The sequence below is a fragment of the Gadus morhua genome, chromosome 10, assembly GCF_902167405.1.
Source record: "Gadus morhua chromosome 10, gadMor3.0, whole genome shotgun sequence".
Classification (NCBI taxonomy): Eukaryota; Metazoa; Chordata; class Actinopteri; order Gadiformes; family Gadidae; genus Gadus; species Gadus morhua.
Genome location: NC_044057.1, coordinates 14,643,339 through 14,667,975, shown reverse-complemented (window position 1 = coordinate 14,667,975; position 24,637 = coordinate 14,643,339). Strand labels below are relative to the sequence as shown.

General features: G+C 45.4%; 1 protein-coding gene across 2 annotated transcripts in view; it reads right to left on the bottom strand.

The window, feature by feature from the left end:
• Positions 1-23,094, bottom strand: part of trpc7b (transient receptor potential cation channel, subfamily C, member 7b) — a 51,317-nt gene extending 28,223 nt beyond the window's left edge. Inside the window, exons 1-4 of one of the 2 annotated variants that reach the window (XM_030368732.1) lie at positions 22,288-23,094; positions 12,197-12,959; positions 7,751-7,933; positions 4,298-4,462 (exon numbers count right to left, since the gene is read on the bottom strand). In XM_030368732.1, the coding sequence (XP_030224592.1) occupies positions 4,298-4,462; positions 7,751-7,933; positions 12,197-12,959; positions 22,288-22,799 (1,623 nt within the window). In that variant the 5' untranslated portion in view covers positions 22,800-23,094. The remainder of the gene's footprint in view (positions 1-4,297; positions 4,463-7,750; positions 7,934-12,196; positions 12,960-22,287) is intronic. The other variant, XM_030368733.1, reaches the window with a different exon arrangement.
• Between the last annotated feature and the right edge of the window lie 1,543 nt (positions 23,095-24,637).

The window sequence follows — 24,637 nt, the reverse complement described above, 5'->3', positions numbered from 1 at the left end:
ACCAGGTCATCGAGGCCCATGAAGAACACGCAGCCCTTTTCATCATTTTATGCCTCCGTCTCCTCTTCCTCACTTCCTACATCTCTTCTATCAGAGAAGCATACGGCAAGCTGTCTCTCCTCATTCCCCCTCCCGGCAGAAACACCAGGCCACCGCAGCGCGGGAAGCACATCAACCAGCACGGGAGGGGACATGGGGGGAAAAGCACACACAGGGTCCCAGAGTGACAGTGTGTGTGTGTGTGTGTGTGTGTGTGTGTGTGTGTGTGTGTGTGTGTGTGTGTGTGTGTGTGTGTGTGTGTGTGTGTGTGTGTGTGTGTGTTTTGTTCACCCGTAGAGGGAGAACAAGACAGGGACACACATGCATGGCTGAAGCATGTTGGAAGGATGGGGTGGTGGGGGTAGTGGTAAAGGTGGGGGTGGTGGGAGAGTAATGGAGCTCTGAGTGAGGATATGGATTGCCGTTTCAGGATGCGGTGGAAGGTGTTTCTCAAAGGTTTCAATCGTTCAATCACTCAGGAACCACTCAAGCAGCTCCCTGAGTTAGGAAATAATCATTAAAAAGTGCTATTTACTCTTCTGTTCTCTAACGCCTTATGCTGTTCCCCCAGGCTGAAAATAGTATTTCTTATAGAGATCCACATGCAGCGGTTCCACGCATGTACATTTCCTGTGTGTAATGTATGTACTGTGGGTGTGATTGGTCCATCAACCACCCCAGGCCTACACTTCCTCTCCTGTTGGACCAGCTGATGGTTCAATTAAAGTCTGTTTCGGTGCCCATCGACTAAATCCGTCCCGGTCAGGTATCTATTGAGGACCCAGGTCAACCCTGGCTCCTCTCGATTTGTACCCCCTCTAATCCATCTCCTCCCTCAGTTTCAGCCCACCCTCGACCCCATCACTCTGAAGGGTGAACGCCTCCAGGGGAAGAGGACCTTTTGTCTGCCTCTCCAGCATTTTGTGTTTCCAATCCCCAGTTTTGATTGGGTTAGACGTACAGCTTTCATCGCTTTCCCTGCTGTTGTTTATCGTTTTGTTCCGTTGTTTATTTTTCCTACCTTTCACCGTTCCAGGCTGGTAGAAGAGGCTCTGCATCAGGGATGACATATGCTGTTTGTTCCAGCGCTGACTGCCAATTTATCTCATTCCACCCCCCGCACAGGACGTTACTCAAATAATGACTTCCATGTCTCCCTTGCTTGATTCACAGGGGAGGACAGAAGAGACATTTGCTCTAAGAAAAGAAATTGACAACCGATAGGGCATGATGAATAGAATACAGTTGAGGGCTCTGTCGAAGCTCTAATGAAATGTAATGGAGGTGGGCGATTACCCTGCACTCCTGAAAGCATTGGAGAAACTCATCGCACACCTGAAACTAACAATGCGACACGCACGCAGGCACAAGCACACGGAAACACAAACACACACCAGATCCAGCATTTCAGCAGGTTTCAGGCTGAACCCTGCCTCAGCCAACAATGCAGGGTAATCTAACAACGGATATCGCAATAATATTCTCTTTCATTTCCTATCAATTTAAGAAATATATATATAAATACAGGCCATCCGTCTTTTCAATTTAGATGACATTCCATTTAATGTGGAGCTTTGTAAACGTTAAAGAGATGTTCATCTCTTCTCTGGTCCAGTGCAACTGTAAGACTGTCACACAATGTTCCCAATATAATGGAAAATCATAATCATATCATTATATCATCAACACACACACTCATGCACAAACCACACACACACACACGCTGTGTTATGATGGCTAAGTGCGATTATAGGCTCTTGATTTAATCTCCCTGGTGGAGAAGTCCTCCCAGAACTACTGCTCAGCAGCTACTCAAACACTTCACAAGCTCTCCCTCTCTCTCACTCAGCCCCGCTTAACAATCCCCTAAAACACACACACACACACACACACACACACACACACACACACACACACACACACACACACACACACACACACACACACACACACACACACACACACACACACACACACACACACACACAGCTGATTAATGTTGATGAGAATGGACACACGCGTGTGTGTCTGTTCTCATCATGAATCACCTGTAGTGGTTAACCCCCATCATCAAGTGTTGATTGTGTGTGTGCTTACGTGCACCTGCAATGGAGAACTGCACCGTTCCCATACAATGTAATCACATGCGAGTAGTAAGCCTGTCCATTAGGATATAGATGTGGATGTGCCGAAATTTCCTTCAGCTAAATGAGGATAAAACAGAGATAATTGTATTTGGTGCTAAAACGGAAAGGCTTAAAGTAACCCAACACCTTCACTCTCTGTCCCTGAAAACCTCAATCAAAGCCAGAAATCTAGGGGTTATCATGGATTCTGATTTACATTTCGAAAGTCACTTCAAATCAGTTACAAAATCTGCATATTATCACCTTAAAAACTTAGCAAGACTTAGAGGGCTCATGTCCACCGAAGACTTACAAAAACTTGTACATGCCTTTATCACTAGTAAGCTTGATTACTGCAATGGTCTCCTTACAGGTCTCCCAAAACAAACTCTAAGGAAGCTTCAGCTTGTTCAGAATGCTGCTGCTAGAGTTTTAACAAAGACCAAAAAATTTGAACATATTACACCAATTCTTAAATCGTTACATTGGCTTCCTGTAGGTCAGAGAATTGATTTTAAAATCATGTTGCTAACCTATAAATCCCTACATGGTTTAGGCCCAAAATATTTAACTGATATGCTTCCACTACATAAGCCTTCTAGAACACTAAGATCTTCTGAGACCAATCTGTTAATTATCCCCAGAGTAAACACGAAACATGGGAAAGCAGGATTTAGTTACTATGCAACAAATAGCTGGAATAAACTCCCTGAGGATTTAAGACTTGCCCCAACTCTGAGCACCTTTAAAACAAGATTGAAGACTTTTATGTTTGCTTTAACCTTCTGCTAAATCTTAAATACTTTACCTTTATTTACCTAAAATGCCTTTTTAACTTTCCCTTTATTTTCTATTTTTACAGGAAAAATACATGATCTGATACCAGAGAGAAAGGTTGTATAAGGGTTAGAGTCCTGAGTTTGTTTGTTGTGTAAGGGTTAGAGTCCTGAGTTTGTAAGGGTTAGAGTCCTGAGTTTGTATAAGGGTTAGAGTCCTGAGTTTTGTTGAATAAGGCCTTTGGTCTAACACAGTCCTAGAAGCTGGGTTAGAGTCCTAGAATATTGTATAAGGGTTAGAGTCCTGAGTTTGTATTTGTATAAGGGTTAGAGTCCTGAGTTTGTTTGTATAAGGGTTAGAGTCCTGAGTTTGTTTGTATAAGGGTCAGAGTCCTGAGTTTGTGTATAAGGGTTAGAGTCCTGAGTTTTGTTGAATAAGGCCTTTGGTCTGGGCTAGAGTCATAGAAGCTGGGTTAGAGTCCTAGAATATTGTCCTTTAGGTCGGGTTGTAGTCCCGACTTGGGTTCCAGAGAGACTGTTGATCTGATCTTAAATACATTGCACTTTCAATTTTACTTACTAAAAAGCCTTTTTAACTTTCAATTTAATTTTCTCTTAAATACATTGCACTTTCTATTTTACTCATTTCTTGCAGATGTTTTCTTTTACTTATCTATTATTTTATTTTATTTTATGACAATGTTTATATGTGAAGCACTTTGAGTCTGCCTTGTGTATGAAAAGTGCTATATAAATAAAGTGGCCTTGCCTTGCCTTGCCTATAGCTGCCGGCTACCTGCCGATGTATATTAGATAATAATAATAGTACTTATACTACCGCAGATATTAATACTAACTCATAGGGCTGCTCGATTATGGAAAAAATCATAATCAACTCATATATTGACCTTAATGTTAATTATAATTTTAAGTCTTTTAGAGTTTGAGACAGGGCTGGCTTTGTATCTAACCAAGAAGAATGCCAGCAGCAGGCAGTTCCAATATAATTGGTTCTGTTTCCTTTGGGTTTCCACATGTTTCATACGTCTCTCATTGCATATGCATCATTATAGAGGATTCCTAATCCTCTATAATGATGCTAATTTTTACAGTTGAAAATTAGCCTGCTGGCTAACACTGGCACATTTACAGAAATGTTGATGAATGTGCACTGTCCTTTAAATAAATGAAATGAAAATGAAAATAATAGAGTGTGTGTGTGTGTGTGTGAGTATGTGTATGTGCGTGTGCGTGTGTGTGTGTGTGTGTGTGTGTGTGTGTGTAAGTGTGTGCGTGTCTGTTTGTGTAATATGTATGTATGCAGCATGAATGCATGCATGTGTAGCGTGTGCATACCTTGCTACAGGGCATGACCCAGTAGGCGATAGCCAGGAAGGGCAGCCCAACGGTGACCCCCAGCACAGTCCAACACTTGACCCCCATGGACTGCTGCCTCAGCCCGGACAGGTTCTCGTACCAGATGGTGAGCAGCTGTTGCTGGCAGTTGGGATGGGCGACAAACTAGAGAGAGAGAGGGAGAAATGAGATCATACAAGGTGATGTGTTTCCGGACACATCGCCAGGTTTGTGAGTTCCTGGGGGAGGGGTGGGGGGGGATACCACCATTCAGACTGAGGTCACCATGAAAGAAGCGATACAGAGCCTGGTGTATCACAGCAGGTCTCAATTGGTGTTTTCTTAACTTCTTCTGTGGAGATGAAGAGGAGCTTTTAATGTGAAGGGTTTGGAGTGGCTGTCGTGGTTAGAAATACAGCAAAAGTCAAAACCGTCTGTGTTCCAATTGACACCGCTTCAGGGATATTCATTGAGATGCCGAGGCGGACTCAAAGTCTCAAGGACTTGGCAGACATCGGCTCTCAGCGACATTGAATGTATTCCATTGCTGCGTTTATGTCTTTGCTCTAATATCATTTCACCCCTTTTTTTCAGCGAAACAAAGTCTACTGTTGTCACCTAATATATAATCTTGCCACCCAGAACCCTTTTGCTGCTCAGCTCTCCTGTACGTCACAACATGTCCTTATTTGCCCTCCCTCTGGGTTTCTGAGAGGATAAGTCTGTTTGAGGGCTCAGGGGACATTTTTGTGTGTGACCAAACATTTGGAAACTGTCTGGTGAAGCCCACAGATGATTGTGAAACAGGGGAAAATATCAACAAGGACGACCCGAGGACAAAGTCTACGGCCCAGTGTCTTTCCATTACGGAGCAGAGTCATCGAGGTGCGGCCTCGACTCCCAGTCGGAGGGACAGAGTGTTGATCGAGGAAGAGTGCTGTGGTTGCCATAGAAACCCAGAACAGGGAGGGAGAAGATGGACTTTCCCTGTGAGGCTGCGGGCAGGGTGTGGGGAACAGTACAGGGAACAATCAATGTGGACCACAGCTGGTAAAGCAATCAACCTCACTGTGGCTGAGACTGAGTGTGTATTTATAGTGCCGCAAGGTTGTTTTCATTTTACTTTTAACGCCAAAAAACCACGTGACGTCAGCTGTGGTCGGTAACCTTTGAACCCGTGGGAGACTGTTCTGCAAACACACACACACACACACACACTCCACAAAGGGACATTTTCAACCTCCTCATTTAATATAAACACCCTTTTTATGATGACCAATCGTTATGCCCACTGAACCATGAATTCATTCCCACAGCCACCACGCACACACACACACACACACACACACCCTTATTTTGACGAGTACGACAGATGCACGCTTGTACTGTTGTAGCATTAATAATAACAACTTATCTAATTCACTTCAACTAGCTAAAAGCAAGAGGAATCGGGGAGTCCAGGTCAAGTATAGATGGAGAGTTTATTGCCACCCGCAAACGAGAGACAACAAAGCTGAATGGTATCCTCGAATACACACTACTGAATGAATTCCGGACAGCTCCTTATATCCCCGATTCTTACACAATACAAGGTTGGACTTTCATCAAATATAGAATTTCCCATCAGTGTCATACTGTGTGGATGTCAGCATACTCCTATGTCTTCTGAATCCCAATGTGACCTTAGAACATATATTATCCTGATACAAACAGAGATGATGCACACGTGTGAATGTAAGCATTGTCTTCAGAGAGTACATCAAAATGGGAGTAGACTGGACTCTCTGACTGATGTGCCACATGGCCCATCAGGTGAGAATGTCCTGGACCTGCTCACTGGTGTCACACACGGCACATAACATCTAGGTTAAAGGTGATCAGCTTTTTTCCACCATTAAAGTATACATATGATATGTAGGCCTAATAATAATCATAGTTTAACATAGAATGTAAGGTTAATTTCTACCACAGTACATGCTCACACAAAACCAGGTAACGCCTGGTTAACATGGTAACATCCACTTCACATAAAGACAGACAAAAACACACACACATACAGACAGACAAAAACACACACACACACACACACACACACACACACACACACACACACACACACACACACACACACACACACACACACACACACACACACACACACACACACACACACACACACACACCCACCCGCCCACCCACCCTAGACATTTATGTAATTATTTGTTGATTCCCTCTCCCCTGTACAGGATTAAAGACACCACCAGACCAAAGCATTTCAACATGTGTGTTACGGCCACATTGGCCTTTCGGTTGTCGTGGTATGTGTGCTACGTGTTTTGTCTGCCTTTGCTCTCATAGGCCTGGACCCGCATGTTCCAGGATGGGGGTGTGCCTGCGTACGGGGTGTGTCCCCGTGAACGGGATAAAAGGGGGCCTGGCCTGGAGAGACGCGGAGCGGGAGCGGGAGATTTGATTTGTGCTTTGCACCATGATTGCTCATATCTGTTTGATTCATTGCTTTTGAGGCAATTAAACTAAGAAACATTGACTTTTCGCGCTGTCTCCTGCCCCGTTTCTTTGTTGCGTTTGAGCCGCGTAACAATGTGACTCTGTGTGTCTGTGCTTGCATGAATTGACGCCCGTGTGTGTTGGTGTGCATAGGAGGGAATTCGTTTGGACATCAATTTAGAACAACTGTGCTCGGCAGGGATTAGCTGTCTGACATGGAGGTTGGCAGGCTACGTTCACAGGCCACAAGGGAACACACACCACACACACACACACACACACACACACACACACACACACACACACACAGACACACACACACACACACACACACACACACACACACACACACACACACACACACACACACACACACACACACACACACACACACACACACACAGACAAAACCATACACAAAGATACACACACACGGATATTGTTCCACTGTTGTGTTGGCTTCCCCTAGCAGACCACACCTCAGCCTGTGTATTTTATTGGTAAAGGAAGCCAGTAGCGATTACTATCTAACAAATCAGGTAATGATAGACATTCATGTCAAGCCAATTATGTCACCTAAATCATAGAATTGTTGCCATTGATTATTTTTCTGTACGTCTCCATTATGTAAATGTTTAAACAGAATAGCCACATTTCCCAAATGGGAAAGGATTGATTTAAAGGCCTGGCTTTCATACGACCTTTGATTAATTTGTATAGACAGCATAATTCAAATGAATAATGACATGCAGGGTGGGAGTCCCATAATAAGCACACGATCTCGGTCCATTGGATTAAGCAAACCACATCCGCATCAATAAATCAAGAATGAAACCTCTCATGACGTATTGATCGACCCTGGCTCCATGTAGACCCCTTCAGCCCGTGGTGGAGGTGGCTGCGTTAGTGGTGGTGTGGGTGGTGTTGTGACCTGTCCAGTGTTACCTTCTTGACCTCGTACTTGATTGCCAGTGTGACCCGGCTGAGGCAGGGCCGGTTGTAGGCGCTGGGTGGGCACTGGTCCACGTCTCCGTTCAGTATAGCCTCCACCTCCTCCGTGTTACGACACAGGTCCAGCACGCCCACCACAAAGTCCTTGCACTGCATGGACAGCTTCCTGTAGTCGTTCTTCACCGCGGAGGGGAAGGCAAAGAGGGGGTGGGGGAGTGGGAGTGGTGGTGATGGGTAGGAGGACGGGGAGGCAGGAGGGGGTGGGGGAGGGGTGGTGGTGAGGAGGGAGAAGGAGTTAGGAGGAAGGAGGGGGAGGAGACAGGAGGGAAGGATTAATTAGGGGGATAACACAGAAACAATTAAGGCACGGCAAGGCGATTTAAGTGCCATCGAAATGTCAAACATGGTCGACTAGAATCGACAAGAATGGCGACTATTTAGCCATGAAGGCAAATTGTCAAACGATTTCCTCGTCTCTTGTTGGTGGATGGCCTTCGATTTTCTACTTCCCGAATCTAAGAAGTGATTTAGATTGTGGGTCATTTCGAAGTCATTATGGCAAAGATGGTTATCTAGTTGAATCGAAAGTACATCCCTGCCTCTCCCTCACCCTCCCCCTCTCTTTCTCACCAACATCCTGTTGGCCCCATTCCTCTGCTTTACCTTTTCCTCGATTAAACCCTACATGTTCCACCACTCGTCCTTCCCTCCCCCCTGCCTCTCACCGGCATCGCCCTCCTCTTTCGCTTCTCCCCAGGCTGTTGGGCAGCCGGCCAGACGTCCCCAAGGAGAACAAGGAGAACCCGGCCGGGTGTGTCCAAACACACCGAGGTGCCCCACAGTGACCCAACAGACCCCCGCCGCCAGACCCCCACGGCCAGACCCCCTCGGCTCCCACAACACATTTCCACTTGGATAATCCCCTTTCTCTGGATTCCTATGAACAGTAGAGGTCCTCCGTCTCTCAGGCAGCGGAGAGGGCCTCCAGGAACGCACAGTGCTTACAACCTGCTGTCGTTTACCGGGTGGGACATAGAGCCAACACCGGCCACGGTTTTATTTACTTCATCCCCACACATTTGCATTACGTCCAAACCGAGTACTCCACGCGTGTTGGCATGAGGACCTTCCTGTTGTGGTCGGAGTCCAGCAGGCCTTCCATGAATACAGAGGGTTGTAATGAGCTGTGCTGGAGTCAGAAGAGTGAGCGACCGTCCCCTGGTAATTCCACGGCACACACATTGAGGCATGCCAAAAAGTTAATTGGAAGATGTTCCTGATGAATCGATGAGGTAAAATGAGAAGGTCCACGTTGGGGAGGGGGGGGGGGTGGGGGATGTGCCTGGCCTTCGCGGGCTGGTCTGCCAATAGGATAATGGATCCCTTAGCCTGCAGCCAATGTTGGAGGAGTACTTTTGAGCCATCTGGGAAATGGGGAAAAATAATGACCCTTCTGTACACCCGCCCGGAGATGAATACGCATGAGTCATTTATTCTGATCTCAAGTCTCTTCAGTATGCACGGGAACACACCTTTAGGGCGCCAGGGCACATGAGGAGGATTTTAATCAATGACATCTGTTTTGGAAGACACATGTATAGTTATAAATATCACACACACACACACACACACACACGCACACACACACACACACACACACACACACACACACACACACACACACACACACACACACACACACACACACACACACACACACACACACACACAGGATGAAAGAAATTCAACATGTACAATAATTGAAGAAATTGTACAGTACTGTGTTGTATTGTACTGTGTTGTTATTGTTCAGGACAAGAAGCCACATGTTGTATCCTTCCAAGCTTTTAAACGTTCTCCTCTGGTCAAATGTGTTCTCATGCGGAAACAGGTTTGTATGTCAAAGTGTTTCTCAGAGACTGTGTGTGTGTGTGCGCGTGCGTGCGTGCGTGCGTGCGTGCGTGCGTGCGTGCGTGCATGCGTGCGTGCGTGCGTGCGTGCGTAGGTGCGTGCGTGTACTAATCTATTGGGTCTTGTTAATATATTAGACTTTTTGGTCCGGTTGTAATATAGTAAACCATTTGGTCCTGTTATAATATAGTAAACCATTTGGTCCCGTTGTAATATAGTAAACCATTTGGTCCTGTTGTAATATCGTGAACCATTTGGTCCTGTTGTAATATAGTAAACCATTTGGTCCCGTTGTAGTATAGTAAACCATTTGGTCCCGTTGTAATATAGTAAACCATTTGGTCCCGTTGTAGTATAGTAAACCATTTGGTCCCGTTGTAATATAGTAAACCATTTGGTCCCGTTGTAATACAGTAAACCATTTGGTCCCGTTGTAATATAGTAAACCATTTGGTCCCGTTGTAATATAGTAAACCATTTGGTCCCGTTGTAATATAGTAAACCATTTGGTCCCGTTGTAATATAGAAAACCATTTGGTCCCGTTGTAATATAGTAAACCATTTGGTCCCGTTGTAATATAGTAAACCATTTGGTCCTGTTGTAATATAGTAAACCATTTGGTCCTCTTGTAATATAGTAAACCATTTGGTCCTGTTGTAATATAGTAAACAATTTGGTCCTGTTGTGATATAGTAAACTATTTGGTCCTGTTGTGATATAGTGAACCATTTGGTCCCGTTGTAGTATAGTGAACCATTTGGTCCTGTTGTGATATTGTGAACCATTTGGTCCTCTTGTAATATAGTAAACCATTAGGTCCTGTTGTAATATAGTAAACCTTTAGGTTCTGCCGTAATATAGTTAACCATTTGGTCCTGTTGTAATATAGTAAACCATTTGGTCCTATTGTAATAGTAAACCATTTGGTCCTGTTGTAATATAGTAAACCATTTGGTCTTGGTGTGATATAATAAACCCGTCCTTTTGAGGATGCTATGATCCAAAGCCACTTACAGCGATGACAAATAGAAGTATGACTACTAATTATTTTGAGTGTGTATGTGTGTGTATGCTAAGCCAATGTGGCAGTGTTTCATATTACAAAGCACTTTGAGCTATGAAGGGCACATCGTAGCCATCGTCCAGGGAGAAAACAAAGGAAATCCTTAATGAAAGTGCACCAGCCTGCAGACAGAACACGCTCTGCAGTAAAACCCATTTGCCTCTAAATAAATATGGTTCAACAAGTAATTTAACTTTATTAATTTGCAGAGTTCTAACCCAGTGGAATACAGGATACCCACTGGCTGAACTACGGGGCATTCATAATGTGTGGGTAGGAGTACGTTTGTCTTTGTTTACACAGAGAAACCGAGTTAAGCTTGGAAGATGATATATGGAAGATGATATTTGGTGACCCGCAGCGCCTATGAGTTTAAAATATAATTATAAAAGTTGCTTGGTTGAACTCCACAAGCGGGGTTTGGAGGGAGGGGGGGAATAGAAAGAGCGACAGAGGTCATAATTACACAGTGACAGGTTTTAGAGAAACAATGTGTCCCTGAGGTTAACCAGTCTCATTAGTTAGTCTACAGCCAGGCAGGAAACACAGCATGATGGATCGTCATACAGAGGAAGCGAGGGAGAAAGGAGAGACAGAGGGGAGGAGAATACAGAGAAAGTGATGAAATGTATGCGTATGTGTGCATTGATGCATGTGTCGCGTATGCATGCATCTCCGTGCATGCTTTTGCCTTTGTGTGAGTGTGTGCGCCTGAGTGAGTGAGTGAGTGAGTGAGTGAGTGAGTGAGTGATTGAGTGAGTGAGTGAGTGAGTGAGTGAGTGAGTGAGTGAGTGAGTGAGAGAGTGAACGAGAGAGAGTCAGCGAGAGTGTGTGCGTGTGTGCGAATAAATAACCATGTATCATTGAGACACCAAGAGAAGGACAGAAGGTGGTGGGTTCATTCGTAATGGTCATTCGGACTAACGTTATTATTGGGGCAGAGGGACGTCATTATTTCCAGAGAATGCATTGATGCAAGCACACAGTCAGAGTAGGAGGGAGTGAGAGACATAGAGGGAGAGATTTCCATTGTCTTCTACTATCTCCATTAAATCCAATGTCGGGCTCTTTTTGCAGTTGAATTTGCAGCATATTAAAAAACTGCTTATTGTCTCAAAACACTCCATTCGAACTTCCAGTTCCCACAAAGAAAAGTGTTTACCATCTTGATTTTGATGAGGTCGAGGCAAGACGCCAGACGCAAAGTTAACTTTGATGGCTAACAAAACAGTCTGGATGTACCCTGGGAAATATATTCTGGATGATAGCACGATGATTCTACAGCTTCAGGTCATCTAGGCAATTTGTTTGGGGAAAATGTTTATGCGTGTCTTTTAGAGTGAGTATGCGTCCGTCCGTGCATGCGTGTGTGCGTGCGTCCATGCGTGCCTGCGTGCAAGAGAAAACAGACGGAGAGACGAAGCAGGAGCGAGCGAGACAGACAACAGGGAGACCCCAGGCTCACCTTGAACTCCGTCTCGATGTTGGCCAGCCGGGCCAGCTCGCTGCTGAGCTCCAGCGCCGTCAGCACGGGGTCCTCGCTGCTCAGCGACAGGTAGGCGGCGCTGGCCAGCCCCTTGTAGGCGTTCATGCGGGAGCGCGAGTGGCAGAAGGAGTCCACCCTTTGGTTCTCCTCGCACTCGTTGCACTTGCAGAAGTAGTCGTGGGGCCGCTCGATGCGGGCGCCGCGGGTCAGCAGGATGTGGACGATCTCGAACTCCTGGCAGTGCGCCGCCAGGATGACAGGCGTGACGTCATGGGAGAAGCGAGTGCCGTCCTCGTCGTAGGCGTAGAAGGCGTCGTCATGCGTCTCCTGCTCCAGGGGGCCCGACGCTAGCCGCAGGCTGCCCCCGAAGGCAGTGTGCGCCAGGATGGCCTCCACGATGCGGACGTAGCCCTTGGAGATGGCCAGCAGCAGGCCGTCGCCGATGCGCGCCAGGCCCTCCTTCTTCAGCAGCAGCTCGGTGACCTCCAGGTGCTCGTTGCCCACGGCCAGCTGCAGGGCGTTCTGCCCCATGTAGTCCACGCAGTTGTAGTTCAGCGTGCGGGACTCGTCCAGCATCTTGCGCACCACGGGGATGTTGCCGTACTCGGCCGCGTCCAGGAAGCGCTCCTCCTCGGCCGTGAGTGCCGTGCCGCGCTCGTTGAACATGTAGGCGGGGCCTCGCACCGCCTGGCGACGCCCCTTGTCCCTCAGCGTGGTGTGGCGCCGGTGCATGGCGTCCGCCCTGCAGACGACAGACAGCACGCGTCAGGAGAGGCACAGGAGACGGATTGAAGGTAGGGTAATGATGATAGGGTTAGTTCAGAGCAAGAGGCGAAGCGATGGAGAGAGAGGGGGAGGATGATGATGGATGACACGTGGAGGGACCGATGAATCAAGGCCGACGTGAGGAAGAAAAGGGGTGCGGGTACCAATGAGCGGAGGACAGGGGGAGCGAGGGAGAGGAAAGCGGAAACGGTGAGCATGTGGCCGTGTTGTCATGTAGCGACCACGACGCCACTCGGCCGGCCCAGCTGCCCACATGGCCTCGCTGACGGTTGCCGTTTGATTCCTCTGTCCCCTGTCGGATCAATGGCAGCACGCGGGTCACTGCACAGGTCAGCACCTCTGAACTGAAGACAATCTGTTTCTCCTGAGCCCAGTAGATGAGGAATATCCTCTCTCTCTCTGAGAGCCATTTGTATCAAGAGGGACATTCATACTTGTTGCCCTCTAGCCACCCCTGGTAGGGTACTTTGTTATGGGTCTGGGATCCATTCCAAGACCTCTGGACAGAGCTCCCGGACATATAGTTCAAAGTGTTGTAATTGGTTGCTGCGCCCTCAACTTTAAATCTTGGAAACCAAAATCAATACCTTTTTTTGCATTGAATAGGTGGTTATGGATAGGGAGTAGGTAACAGGGAGTTGAGTTTATACCCAAACACAGAACGCTCAAAGGAAAAGTCAAGGGTTTAACTATTTCACATGCATCAAGGGAGTGCTATTCCATTGTAGCCTCGCCGTCTTACCCTTGGGTTCTCCTTTTATGGATACTTTAACCAAATAGCAGAACATTCAGTGACCACGGGTCAGGACCTGAAATTGAGCCTTCTATTTTTCAACAGTAAGATGGGAGGGGAATTGAGGGGATGAGTCTTAAGAGGGGGGAAGGAGTTCTATTTAGATCAATCTGTCTCCATGTGGACATGAACCAGGGGTCATCCAGGGTCCTTAGTCCCAATATGAAGCGGAACTTGAGGCTGTTTAATAAAATGTATCATCTCCCTTGGGATTTAAAGGCCCTTGCCATTGGATGCAATCTATTTAGTTTTATTGGTTAAATACTATAATCTCCATAGGCATAAGTACACGAAATAAACCCTCTAGATGGAAAAATATCAACGTTTCGTCATCTGAAGACGTTAAGCAGGCGAAATGTAACACTGGGTGGGCGTGTCAGTATGGCAGTGTAGCTGCATTAATTCAAGTGATTTAAAATTAAACAACAATCTGGTTTGTTGTACATTATACAGAACAAAAAATAACAGGTTTCCCCATGTGCATGTTAATAATTGTGGTAGCTTCAATTGGTTAAAATGACGCCAGCCTAAATTCTAAACACTAAACTAGACATGATCGCACATCACACATTGGTCATCAAAATAACCTTTATGTTTAGGGGGAGGGGCTTTGGGCACATTTTCGCATTGGAGTAGACAGTGGAAAAAAAACAATGGTTTCTAATCCTTTCTGACGACACAGACCTCACAAATCACAAATGAATATAAAGAACAGTTATTGGATTTTGGTGGCAGGGACCTTTGAAGTAAAGGGAGACAATCCACAAAAGAGTTGTTTAAACAACAGAAGGACTCCTATTCTATGATCATCTTTCCAAAACAATTCATTTATAATTACATGACAATGGGGCTGGAAACCCAATCAAGGAAACTGCCAGGGTGATAGGACCTCACATCACTTTGACGGGATGGCGAAGAAATTGATTTACTTATTAATTTTCTGGCTTTTACCCTTGGCAGACTCTCAGTCGGCCATGATGAAAATGTGCAAAATTCTTCAAGGCTTTAAGCATGAACACACACACACAAGCACACACAAAAGCACACACACAAAAGCACACACGCACACACACACACACACACACACACACACACACACACACACACACACACACACACACACACACACACACACACACACACACACACACACACACACACACACACACACACACACACACACACATGCGCAGAGCTATTCCTTAGTTCAGATGAGAATGCATCTGAATGCACAGCCTTGGAAAGAGTTGGTCGCTTCCCACATGAGGTGAAGACTAGCTTGACTGACTGCTCATCTGGGTCATCTTCTAGTCTCGTAATGAAACCTTTTCCATCTTCTCCACTCAACTCTCCCTCTCTTCCTGGGATCTGTTCTGAAACATAATTTAGTTACATTATTACTGTGAGAGGCCCACCGGTCTGGGCAATCAGTCTGCTGCCAGGAGGGAGACGGAGTGACAGCCGGCCATGGGAAAAACGCTTTAATGATCAGTCGGTTATGGATAACGGTAGGGGTCCTGGAGCCCAATCAACCCTGCACCTCAATGAGATAGATCTGAATTCACTGTACGTGTGTTTGGATGAAAGTTTCTACCAAGTAACAAAATCATAGTTAAATAGTGTAGGTTATGTCTCTTAACCATCTCTGATGATTAAATTGAACATTCCTTGGTCCCAGCATTATTTTTTGCATTGAACCATTTTAGTTTGGATGGAACCGTTTTGAACGCAAAGCATGATGGGATTGCTGGAGTGGCACGAGCTAGCTAGTGGCGCGTAGAAAGCGGTGGCACAGAGAGTTGGCGTCTTAGCTTCATGCCCTTTGGAGATGCAGTGCGCCAAGCCATTTGATTGGACGTTGGCAATTCCGTCTGTTCCGAAGACCTCGTGGTGAATTTCATTTCCTGCTTGTGTGCACCGAGATTAAAGATCTAGCAGGGCCAAGGTCCATGGGAATACAACCATGTTCCATGAGGGGCTGCAACCTGGAATGCCTTTCAATTTAAAAAGGACGCATCAACACCCATCAAAATGCTAATTATTGAATCCTGGTCGCATACATTTAATGATAAGTGAAATATATTTTTCTCTGGATCTGATAAGGCCTGTGAGTTTCTTGGTGAAACTGGTGTTTAACACTGAACACAACCGCAACACCTTCCTCCTCCAGCTTGCCATGGGAGCACTAGAGATAATAAAAACGATGGGATGAGTGCTGCCAGAATCTGCAAGCCTATAGTGAGACAAAGTCTGATTTGCCGATCTGCAGGGTTCACTCCAGCGTGATGGGCCACACCAAGGTGAGAGCAGCAAGTTCCAGAATGAGAGAGTGATAAGTAGTGTGCATATTTTCTCTCTCTCGCTCCCTCTCTCTCCCTTCTAATCGGGGGATGCCTGCCAGTAGCAGGCATAGCAGGCCCCAGTCGCTCGCCGCACAGCTGTGACAGCAAGTGCACCTGATAACACCTACTAGACCCTTTTTCTTTATCACCTTCTCTCCCTCTCTTTCTCTTCCTCTCCCTCTCTCCCTTTCTCTCCCTTTCCTGCTCCTTCTCAAGATTAAAAGGGCTTCCTAGGCCTGGAAATGTACATTTACCGGTACATAATTCATAATGCAACATACTGATAGCACAAAATCTAAAAATAATTGAAAATCGTCTATACATAATAAAAATGTAAATGTGTAATTACAGTTACAAAGTAAGGCTACAAAATTAGATAATGTGGTGACGGTCGGGAATAGGTTAGCACTGAAACTTTCCTGAACTGCTTCTATGCAGACAGGTGATTAGGAACCTGAGTGGATGGCTGAGTGAATGAGCGAGGGAGGGAGGGGTTAGAGAGACAGTGAGTGAGCAGGTGAATAATTGAGTGGTTCAGTGAGTGAATGATTCACTGACCATTCACCCAATGACCCACTCACTTACCTGTAAGTGAATGGGTGAGTGATTGAGGTGAGTGAATGAGAGGGAGATGTGAGATGGTGAAGGAGTGAGCGGTGAGTCAGTGAGTGTATATATGTGTGAGTGACTGGAATTTCTAAACAAGTTTGCCTTTACTTATTTTTTTATTATTTTTTAAATCGTAAAGTCCCTATGGCTTAAAGCTTCCCTGCAGTCTGTTCTGTACAGATACAACATAATCAGGGGACAGCACTGCACTGCCTGCCACTCCGACTGCACAGAGCTGACACAAAATGTTCCTTCCCCCCTAAGATGAAATGGTTCTGCACACAAAGAAGAGCAAGTGGAGTCATCTCAGAGTGAGATGCTGACAGCGCACTCTACACGATAGCCCTTCTTTTCATAAACCATCACGTTGCAGGGGGAATTCAAGACCCAAGAAAATGTACTCCATATTCAGGCATATCCAAGATTTACTCCAGCTTCATCCCAGTCCTGGGATATGATCACCACACCACAATGAGAGCGAGTGATCAATAATGACAGCGAAAGACATTTACAACGTTGAAAAAAACAAATATGCTCGCTCGCAATAGTTCATACTCTTTTGTATTTTCCGACAATCAATGCAAAAGGATGAAACATGTATCTATCTAGCAGCGGTGCCTCTGCAGGCATCGTACTGACTGAGTGAGTTTTTGTCGAGGGTGTGTGAAATGTAAATATGGGACGCTGCATTGGCCATTCAAATTAAATATTCAGTTTCCAAGGCCCTCCTTTGAAGTGAAAGAAGAGTTTAAATGATAGGTCGGCGGTAATTCGTTTCACCAATGAAACAAAATGTGAAACAGTTTTCTGTTTTTGAACCCAAATGTGCGTTAGTCCAACAATGTCTATTTTATAGCATAGCCAAGCAATCTGTCATTTAATTTTAAAACAAATTGCCATCATAAAAAGGTAAATGCCTGTAGACTGCAGTAAATCTACGTTTTGTCAGCGAAGAACCGATCCAATACTTCCACCTCTCTATCTCTCGCTCTCTTTCATGTACACATATACAACACGCACACTAACAAACCACTCTTTCTTGAAACAAATCCATAAAAGATACCCAGCTGCCAAACTCACTGTTTCATCCTCTTTGAAACCAATAATGCATGTAAACGCATTCCCTTTCCAACCCACTGACAGCTCAACATCAACAACACAGGCGCAGGAGGACACAGCCAAGGCGAAGAAACAGGGGGCCATCCTGTGTCTGTGAGAGCAGACCTGCTGGGCTTTCTACTCCAAACAAGGAGGCTGCATCAAAGAGACAGAGCCCAGAAGATGAAAGACCCATCACCGGGGGCCTGCCTACACTGTCTGTCCGCCTCCTGTCTGTCTGTCTGTCTCTTGTCTGACTGACTACTCCCAGCTGAAACGTCCACAGCTGTTTGTCTCCCCTTTGTTGTGCGTAATCCGCCGTCCTCCAGCTAATTAGCAATTAGCCAGCTCATGTTAACCTTCCCACGCATGGGCAAACCACTTCATTCATAGCATGTGGCTTAATAGATTCTGCTGCTGCCGCTACGCTACTCTGACACAGAGCACATGTAGGTAATACAATTGGGGATTCTGGCTTGCGTTGGAACTAGGGGTGTGCACGATGTATTGAAATTGCATTTATGCTGTGGAAAGCTGAGTCGGTTGGCTGTGGAGCTTGGTGGTGTTCCATTAAGAGCCTGCTTGAAACTGCAATTCAACGTTCAACTTTCATTGGCCAGTTGCCCGGTCTGTCACATGCATGTGCGAGCGCAGCCGGTCCACTAAACAAACATACCCTACGGAGCATACCACGTGACTTGTGTGCATATAGGCAGAGTAAGTGTGTGAGAGAGAGAAATAGAGAGCCAGGTTTCCTCTCTAATATTGTAATAGTTGGGCTGCACCATTGTGCAATTATATATAACAGGGTAGGTGGACATTGGAGCAGGTCCCCATAATATTTCTGAAATGGCAGGTAATGATACAAATTACAATATAACGTTATGTTCTGTGTTGAGGAAGTCAGAGGGGATTCAGATCCACTCTGGTCCAAGTCCTACTCAAAGCCTTTTCTCAATCAGGGTCTGTATTTGTGGACTTCAGAAACATCATCTGTCATTGTAACTGAAGTATATTAGCTATATTCCAGATCCAGACTGTACTGTTAGTATTAGTAGGTAGAACTCTCTGATATATTTATGTTAAAATATTGTCATAAATACCCCTAACCACTCTGAGAAGGCTCGCCAACAAACATTGACTTACCCTTGCACCCACCTCACTGTCAGAGAGCATTGAGTAAACGCTGACAAATAACTAAAAAACGTCAGAGCAGTTGTTGTCAGATGGAGGCTTAGATCTGACATGCAGCACCCTTCCCCTCTCTTCCTCCCTCCCTTCACATCTCACCCAGCTCGTTATCGGCACTCTGAGGCTTTTTGATGGCTAACTCTCCCTCGATCGACTCCTGCATGTTATAATAATCTATTTTTGCCAGTCATAATCAACCTCTTTAGAAAGGAGAAGACTCAAACTTCTGGGAGACTTGTATATAGTCGGCAAGATTTGTTAGGATTGCCACAGCTTTAGACTTAAACTGATTTCTTTAGATTTTCCCGGCTTCGCTACAACCCACTCCCCCCTGTTTCCCCAAATCCCAGCTCCCAGCGGTATTCATCTTGGACTTAAAACCAGGACCTTACCCAAGGGTCCGGCCTCACGCCTTCATCAACTGTGATCTCGGGCTGATTAGTTTGTCATTATAAGATTAGAGCCAATAGGGAGAAGGAACTACAGACTACCTACCCTCTGATGATTTGAGGTAGGTGGCCCTGAAGACTCATTCTCCATGTGCCATGCTGAGCCTCATACCGTTTCAAGACCTTCATTGAGTCCGTGAAAGCATGGCTTCACTTTCAATAGGACCCAGGTCAATTGGATGAAGGATGTGATAGATGCTCACAGGATCCCTGCGTTCTGACTTGCATGTTTCGGCCATTCCTCAAATTGTCTTGCAATCATTTTTTGATGGGGTCTCCGAAATTGTAGAGTTACGTTTCCGTAAATTGGGGGGAATCCATACATGGTCAATGCAAAAACGTGGAATATTTGAGAGTTTCCGCGAATTTCGCTTGATGCATTTTAGTGACAGCCAATCAGCGTTCCCGCCGTGAAGTCCGGATTGAACGGCAACATAGAGGAGAAAGTGATTGCTACCGTTTGCGGACTCCCAGAGCTCTATAATATCTATATTATATTATATTATTAGACTGTCAAAGCCAAAAGATGTGTGCACCTCCGGATGATATTTTGAACCCTAAACGACGGCGTGTGGTTCTCCGTTGTCCCTTGTCCCTTGTACTTTCACAACAAGTAAAGACTCGCAGTGGTGGGTATCTCCGCCATGGTTGAGAGTGAATTGGCGGAAAGAAATGTTGTTCTCAGATATACCCCAAAACACTCGCGCCAGTAAACTTGTGAGGGTAGAATATTCGCTTCGCTTTTGGTGTGAACAAACAGTTTGATGTTCCTATGATGGGTTTCACTCAAATCTGAAAAGTCTCGGGAAGTGTGACCGTAATGGCTGTTTGTGTTCGGTGACTAGTCTTGTGCCAGGATTGGACGTGTGGCGGCCACCTCACAGCCAGCACCCATGTGGGGTCTCTTGGTTGATGTGTATAAGAAGAGGGCCGAGAGTGCATCAGTATGAACTCTCTCTCTCGCTCTCTGAGAGGGTGAGCTCTCTGACTGTTAACTTTACCCCCAAAGGACTTGATGAAGATGTGATGACGCTTTGTTTTAAAAAAGAAAATACAGGCACCCTTTCTATTTTGACTGTGTATCATATTCTTCTATTAAGTTATGTGTAAGAACATACAAAAAAATATCGGAAATAATATTGACATCCTCATATGAGATATTGCAGTGTTGCTCATGTAAATCGACATGTCAATATGGTGCAGCACTAGCGGACGCAGGTTTCCGTGAGTAAACGGTTAAATACACCCACCAATGCGTGCACACCCGACACATGAGTGGATGCACAAGGACCAAACCTGGCTGCTGGTTATCGAATCAAGGGCACCAGGGTGGACGAGATGGAGTGAAACCGCTCTAATGCTCATTGGTTTCCCCCCGGCGTGTTCAGCCTAGCCGGATCCGGTGCCCTTGCTTCCCTCCATGTCCTCATATTCAACAGCTAAGCTTTGACTCTCATGCCGAAGCAGCCAATGCAGGGAAGCAGAGCCCTCACGAGGGATTCTGGTCAGAACCAGAACCATGTTGCTTGTTGAAAACTACTTTAAAAAAAAGAAAGATTCAACATCTGCGCGGCTCTAATTAGGTAAATGTGCCGACTTGTCAAGTGCTTTGTGTGTGTCTGCAGGGGCCATTAAAAGATTGTGGCATAGTCCAATGCGTCTTACTATGCACTAGACTATCTGTACGGCGGTGTATGGAGGGCAAACAAAACAACATCATATTGATTAAATTATGCAAATTAAATTATGTAGATGGAGGCCAAACTGCAGGTCTGCTACACATGTTAATGCTTAGTGGTAGGCAAGCGTTTGTGACTGCTCAGCAGTCTCTGTATATGACACTTCTTAGAAGGAATTATACACTTTTAATCTCTGATCTCTAATCTAAATGTAGTCAAGATCAATTTTAGACAAATGTGGACAGCCGCCTAATTAGTGTGTCAAGATACATAGAACTAGGTAATGTATTGCGGTGAATTGATTATGGATACAGAAGAGAGCAACTGAAATGTATCATACAAACTATAATCATATTCAGTTGTATGTCGGTTAACATCTGTAAATTCTTATTTTCTCCTTGTACCATAATGGGGAACATATGTCTATTATGCTACACATTTGACTTTTAAGCAATTTGTTATTTTATCAATCACTTTGAACCTGCTGTTTGGATAGCTACCAACATTTACACATACCATGTGTACACACGTTGTAAAAATGGAAGCCCTTTGATCATAACAACCTTTCAATGTATATCCTGATTCCAGGTGATTTTTTAAATGGGTTGGACTAGACCTCAACATGGCTACCTGACTTCAACACAAAATGGTGGAAGGAAACCCTTGTGAGAATATTGTCATCACATGACCTAATGCCAGAAAGCATGAGAGGATCACAGTGACTTCAAAATTTGGTGTTCTTGGCTTTGAGAAGCACCTCTCAAAGTTTTTTTTTTACCTCTAACAGTACTATGGTGGTGGTATTCAGCTAATGCTTGGTAGTGTGTTTTACTCAAAGGCCCAACACATTACATCTCTCTCTCTCTCTCTCTCTCTCTCTCTCTCTCTCTCTCTCTCTCTCTCTCTCCCAACAGGTCATAATTAATATGGTCTGCTTATCATTTGTGCTACGAAGAATGCTGACAAACGTCATTTCAACTGAAGACAGCGTGGTGACGCAATGCATTGCGTTAATATGCCATTTGCCTTTACGTTTGCATTATCAATTATCAAGTTGCAAATATCAATTTAAAGTACAAAGAAAAAAAAACATTTAATAAGTGCATTCAATGACCCAACTCACGTTTGTTGGTGTTGCCGGGTCTCAGGGTTCAGGTCGGCGTCTGCGGGCTGAATGGAGTAGTGGTTCCCGTAGTCGGTAGGGTCCTGGGTCCGCGTAAACCTCTGTCCTCGGTGCTGAAAACGGCCAGTGTTAGCGTCGGGGTCCCCCCTTCTCCAACCTGGGAACGGGTCGGCATCTCGAGTGCCTTCCACCATGGCAAGCCTTGCATCCTGCCGCGCGCGAGAAAACGACTCGGGGTCCCTCGAGCGGCGGTGGAACTTTGGCGAGGTTGTGGTCGGCGCAGGCTCCCCGAGTGAGGGAGACCGGTAAACGGTTTCCTGAGACGTCAGGTAAGACGACTCCGGGTCACAAAGTAGAGGAGATGTGGAGGAGAAGAGGTCCAAGGGCCCGGGTGAAGGTGGAGGGGATCCTCCGGGCGCACCGGGTGACCTAGTAGGGGATGGAGACTCGGTTACCTCGGGGAACTGCCCTCGCGCCGTGCCGTTGTCGCTCTCCTCTCCTTCGTCAGCCATCGTGAGAGTTCGTCGATAGCATAGACGTTTGAATAATAAACGACCCTAGCTATGTTACAGACATTTAAAGACGTTAAAAGTTGCACCCTTCCAAGTTTCCCTCGGCCGAACAGCACCTGCGAGCCCCGCGCTACTTGGTGGGCTGCGCTCGAGGATAGAAGATCTTGGAGTGCGCGCGCAACACGTTTTCTCCCCACTGAAAATCGCGAATATATTTTTTCATATAGGTAGCCTACGTATTGATTAAGATTTGGAATGGAATAAAGTGAGAAAAATAAATAAGGCTTCTTTATACACTTCCTTCATCAACTTGGTTAGAGATCATTCGTGCATGCGTGATACTAACATCTGTGGTTGTAGTTTCTCAACCCTCTCTCTGTGTCTGTGTGCGTGTGTGTGTGTGGTGTTCTTGGAAAATGCTATAGTTCGGAGGAGCTATCGAAATTTGCATGTATGTATGCGTGTGTGCGCGTGTGTGCGTTTGTTTGTTGATGCTGAATCGAATTAGTCATAATTGTCTAGAGAGCACTTCCTGGACCTATGCACGCACGCAGTCCTACACACACACACACATCAGTAAGCGGTCATCAGTGCTCTGATCTGTTGTTTCTCCTGGCCAACACACAGACGTGTGTTGGCACACAGACGTTTGTCGTGTCAAATGGTATTTAAGCATGCGAATGGGAGTCTAAAACAGACTACAACATGTTAAATATTGCCAAAAAGTGTGAGCAACTGGATTAAAGAAAAACAAGAGACAAACTAGGGATTAATGAATGAATTAACAAGACTGAACGGTAGGATAATGTGTCTTTGTGTGTGTGTGTGTGTGTGTGTGTGTGTGTGTGTGTGTGTGTGTGTGTGTGTGTGTGTGTGAGTGGGTGTGTGTGTGTGTGTCGGTGTGTTTTACAATAACAGAGTGAGACACACAAACACACCTGCACAAATATATGCTTTCAACACACACACACACACACACACACACACACACACACACACACACACACACACACACACACACACACACACACACACACACACACACACACACACACACACACACACACACACACTGCCCACAGAACACGTACAATTGTGAGCAGACCACGATCTGTGACCTTCTGTGCGGTCGAGTACCACGGACACAGAACAGCAGTCTTCTGGGTCCCGGGAGGGAAAGGATCCAGAATCCCTGCACTGGAGCGACCCAAGACATGGAGACGCATCCCAACGCATTCAAATTCACCTGTATGGTGTTCAATAACGATCAGCACAGCCTCCAGGGACGGGATTAGGTGGCATCATGGAATCCTTAAAGACTGAAACAGACAAGGACACAATCATTCATTTGGGAAAGTAAGACAGATTCTAGCGAAAGAGAGTGAGGTGCACCGCTCGGCCAAATATCAGCTCGTCAGCCATCAGACATTATAAATAAATCTAAAATCTAATTTATGAAACCATCTCTACCATCCGTGAAATGCTCCCCTCCCAAGACACTTCAAGGTGGACATGACCTTATATATCATATGTCTCCTTATAAATAAGGGCTGCAACTAGTGGTTATTTAAAAAAAATATTTTTTGATGAAGGATTTGAGCAAAACACAATCAATAAATGTTAAATGGTGATGAATGAATGATGAACCAAACATTTAACAATATTTTCCCAAAGCATTAAACAGCAAATGTCAGGTATTTGTACTAGCTAAATTACTTAAACTAATCATGGATTATCAGAATTTGTTCAATACGCTTTATGTCGATCGACTAATCGATTAACCGATCAATCGTTTCAGCCTTCATATAAACAATAACAAAAGTCTCATCAATAAAATA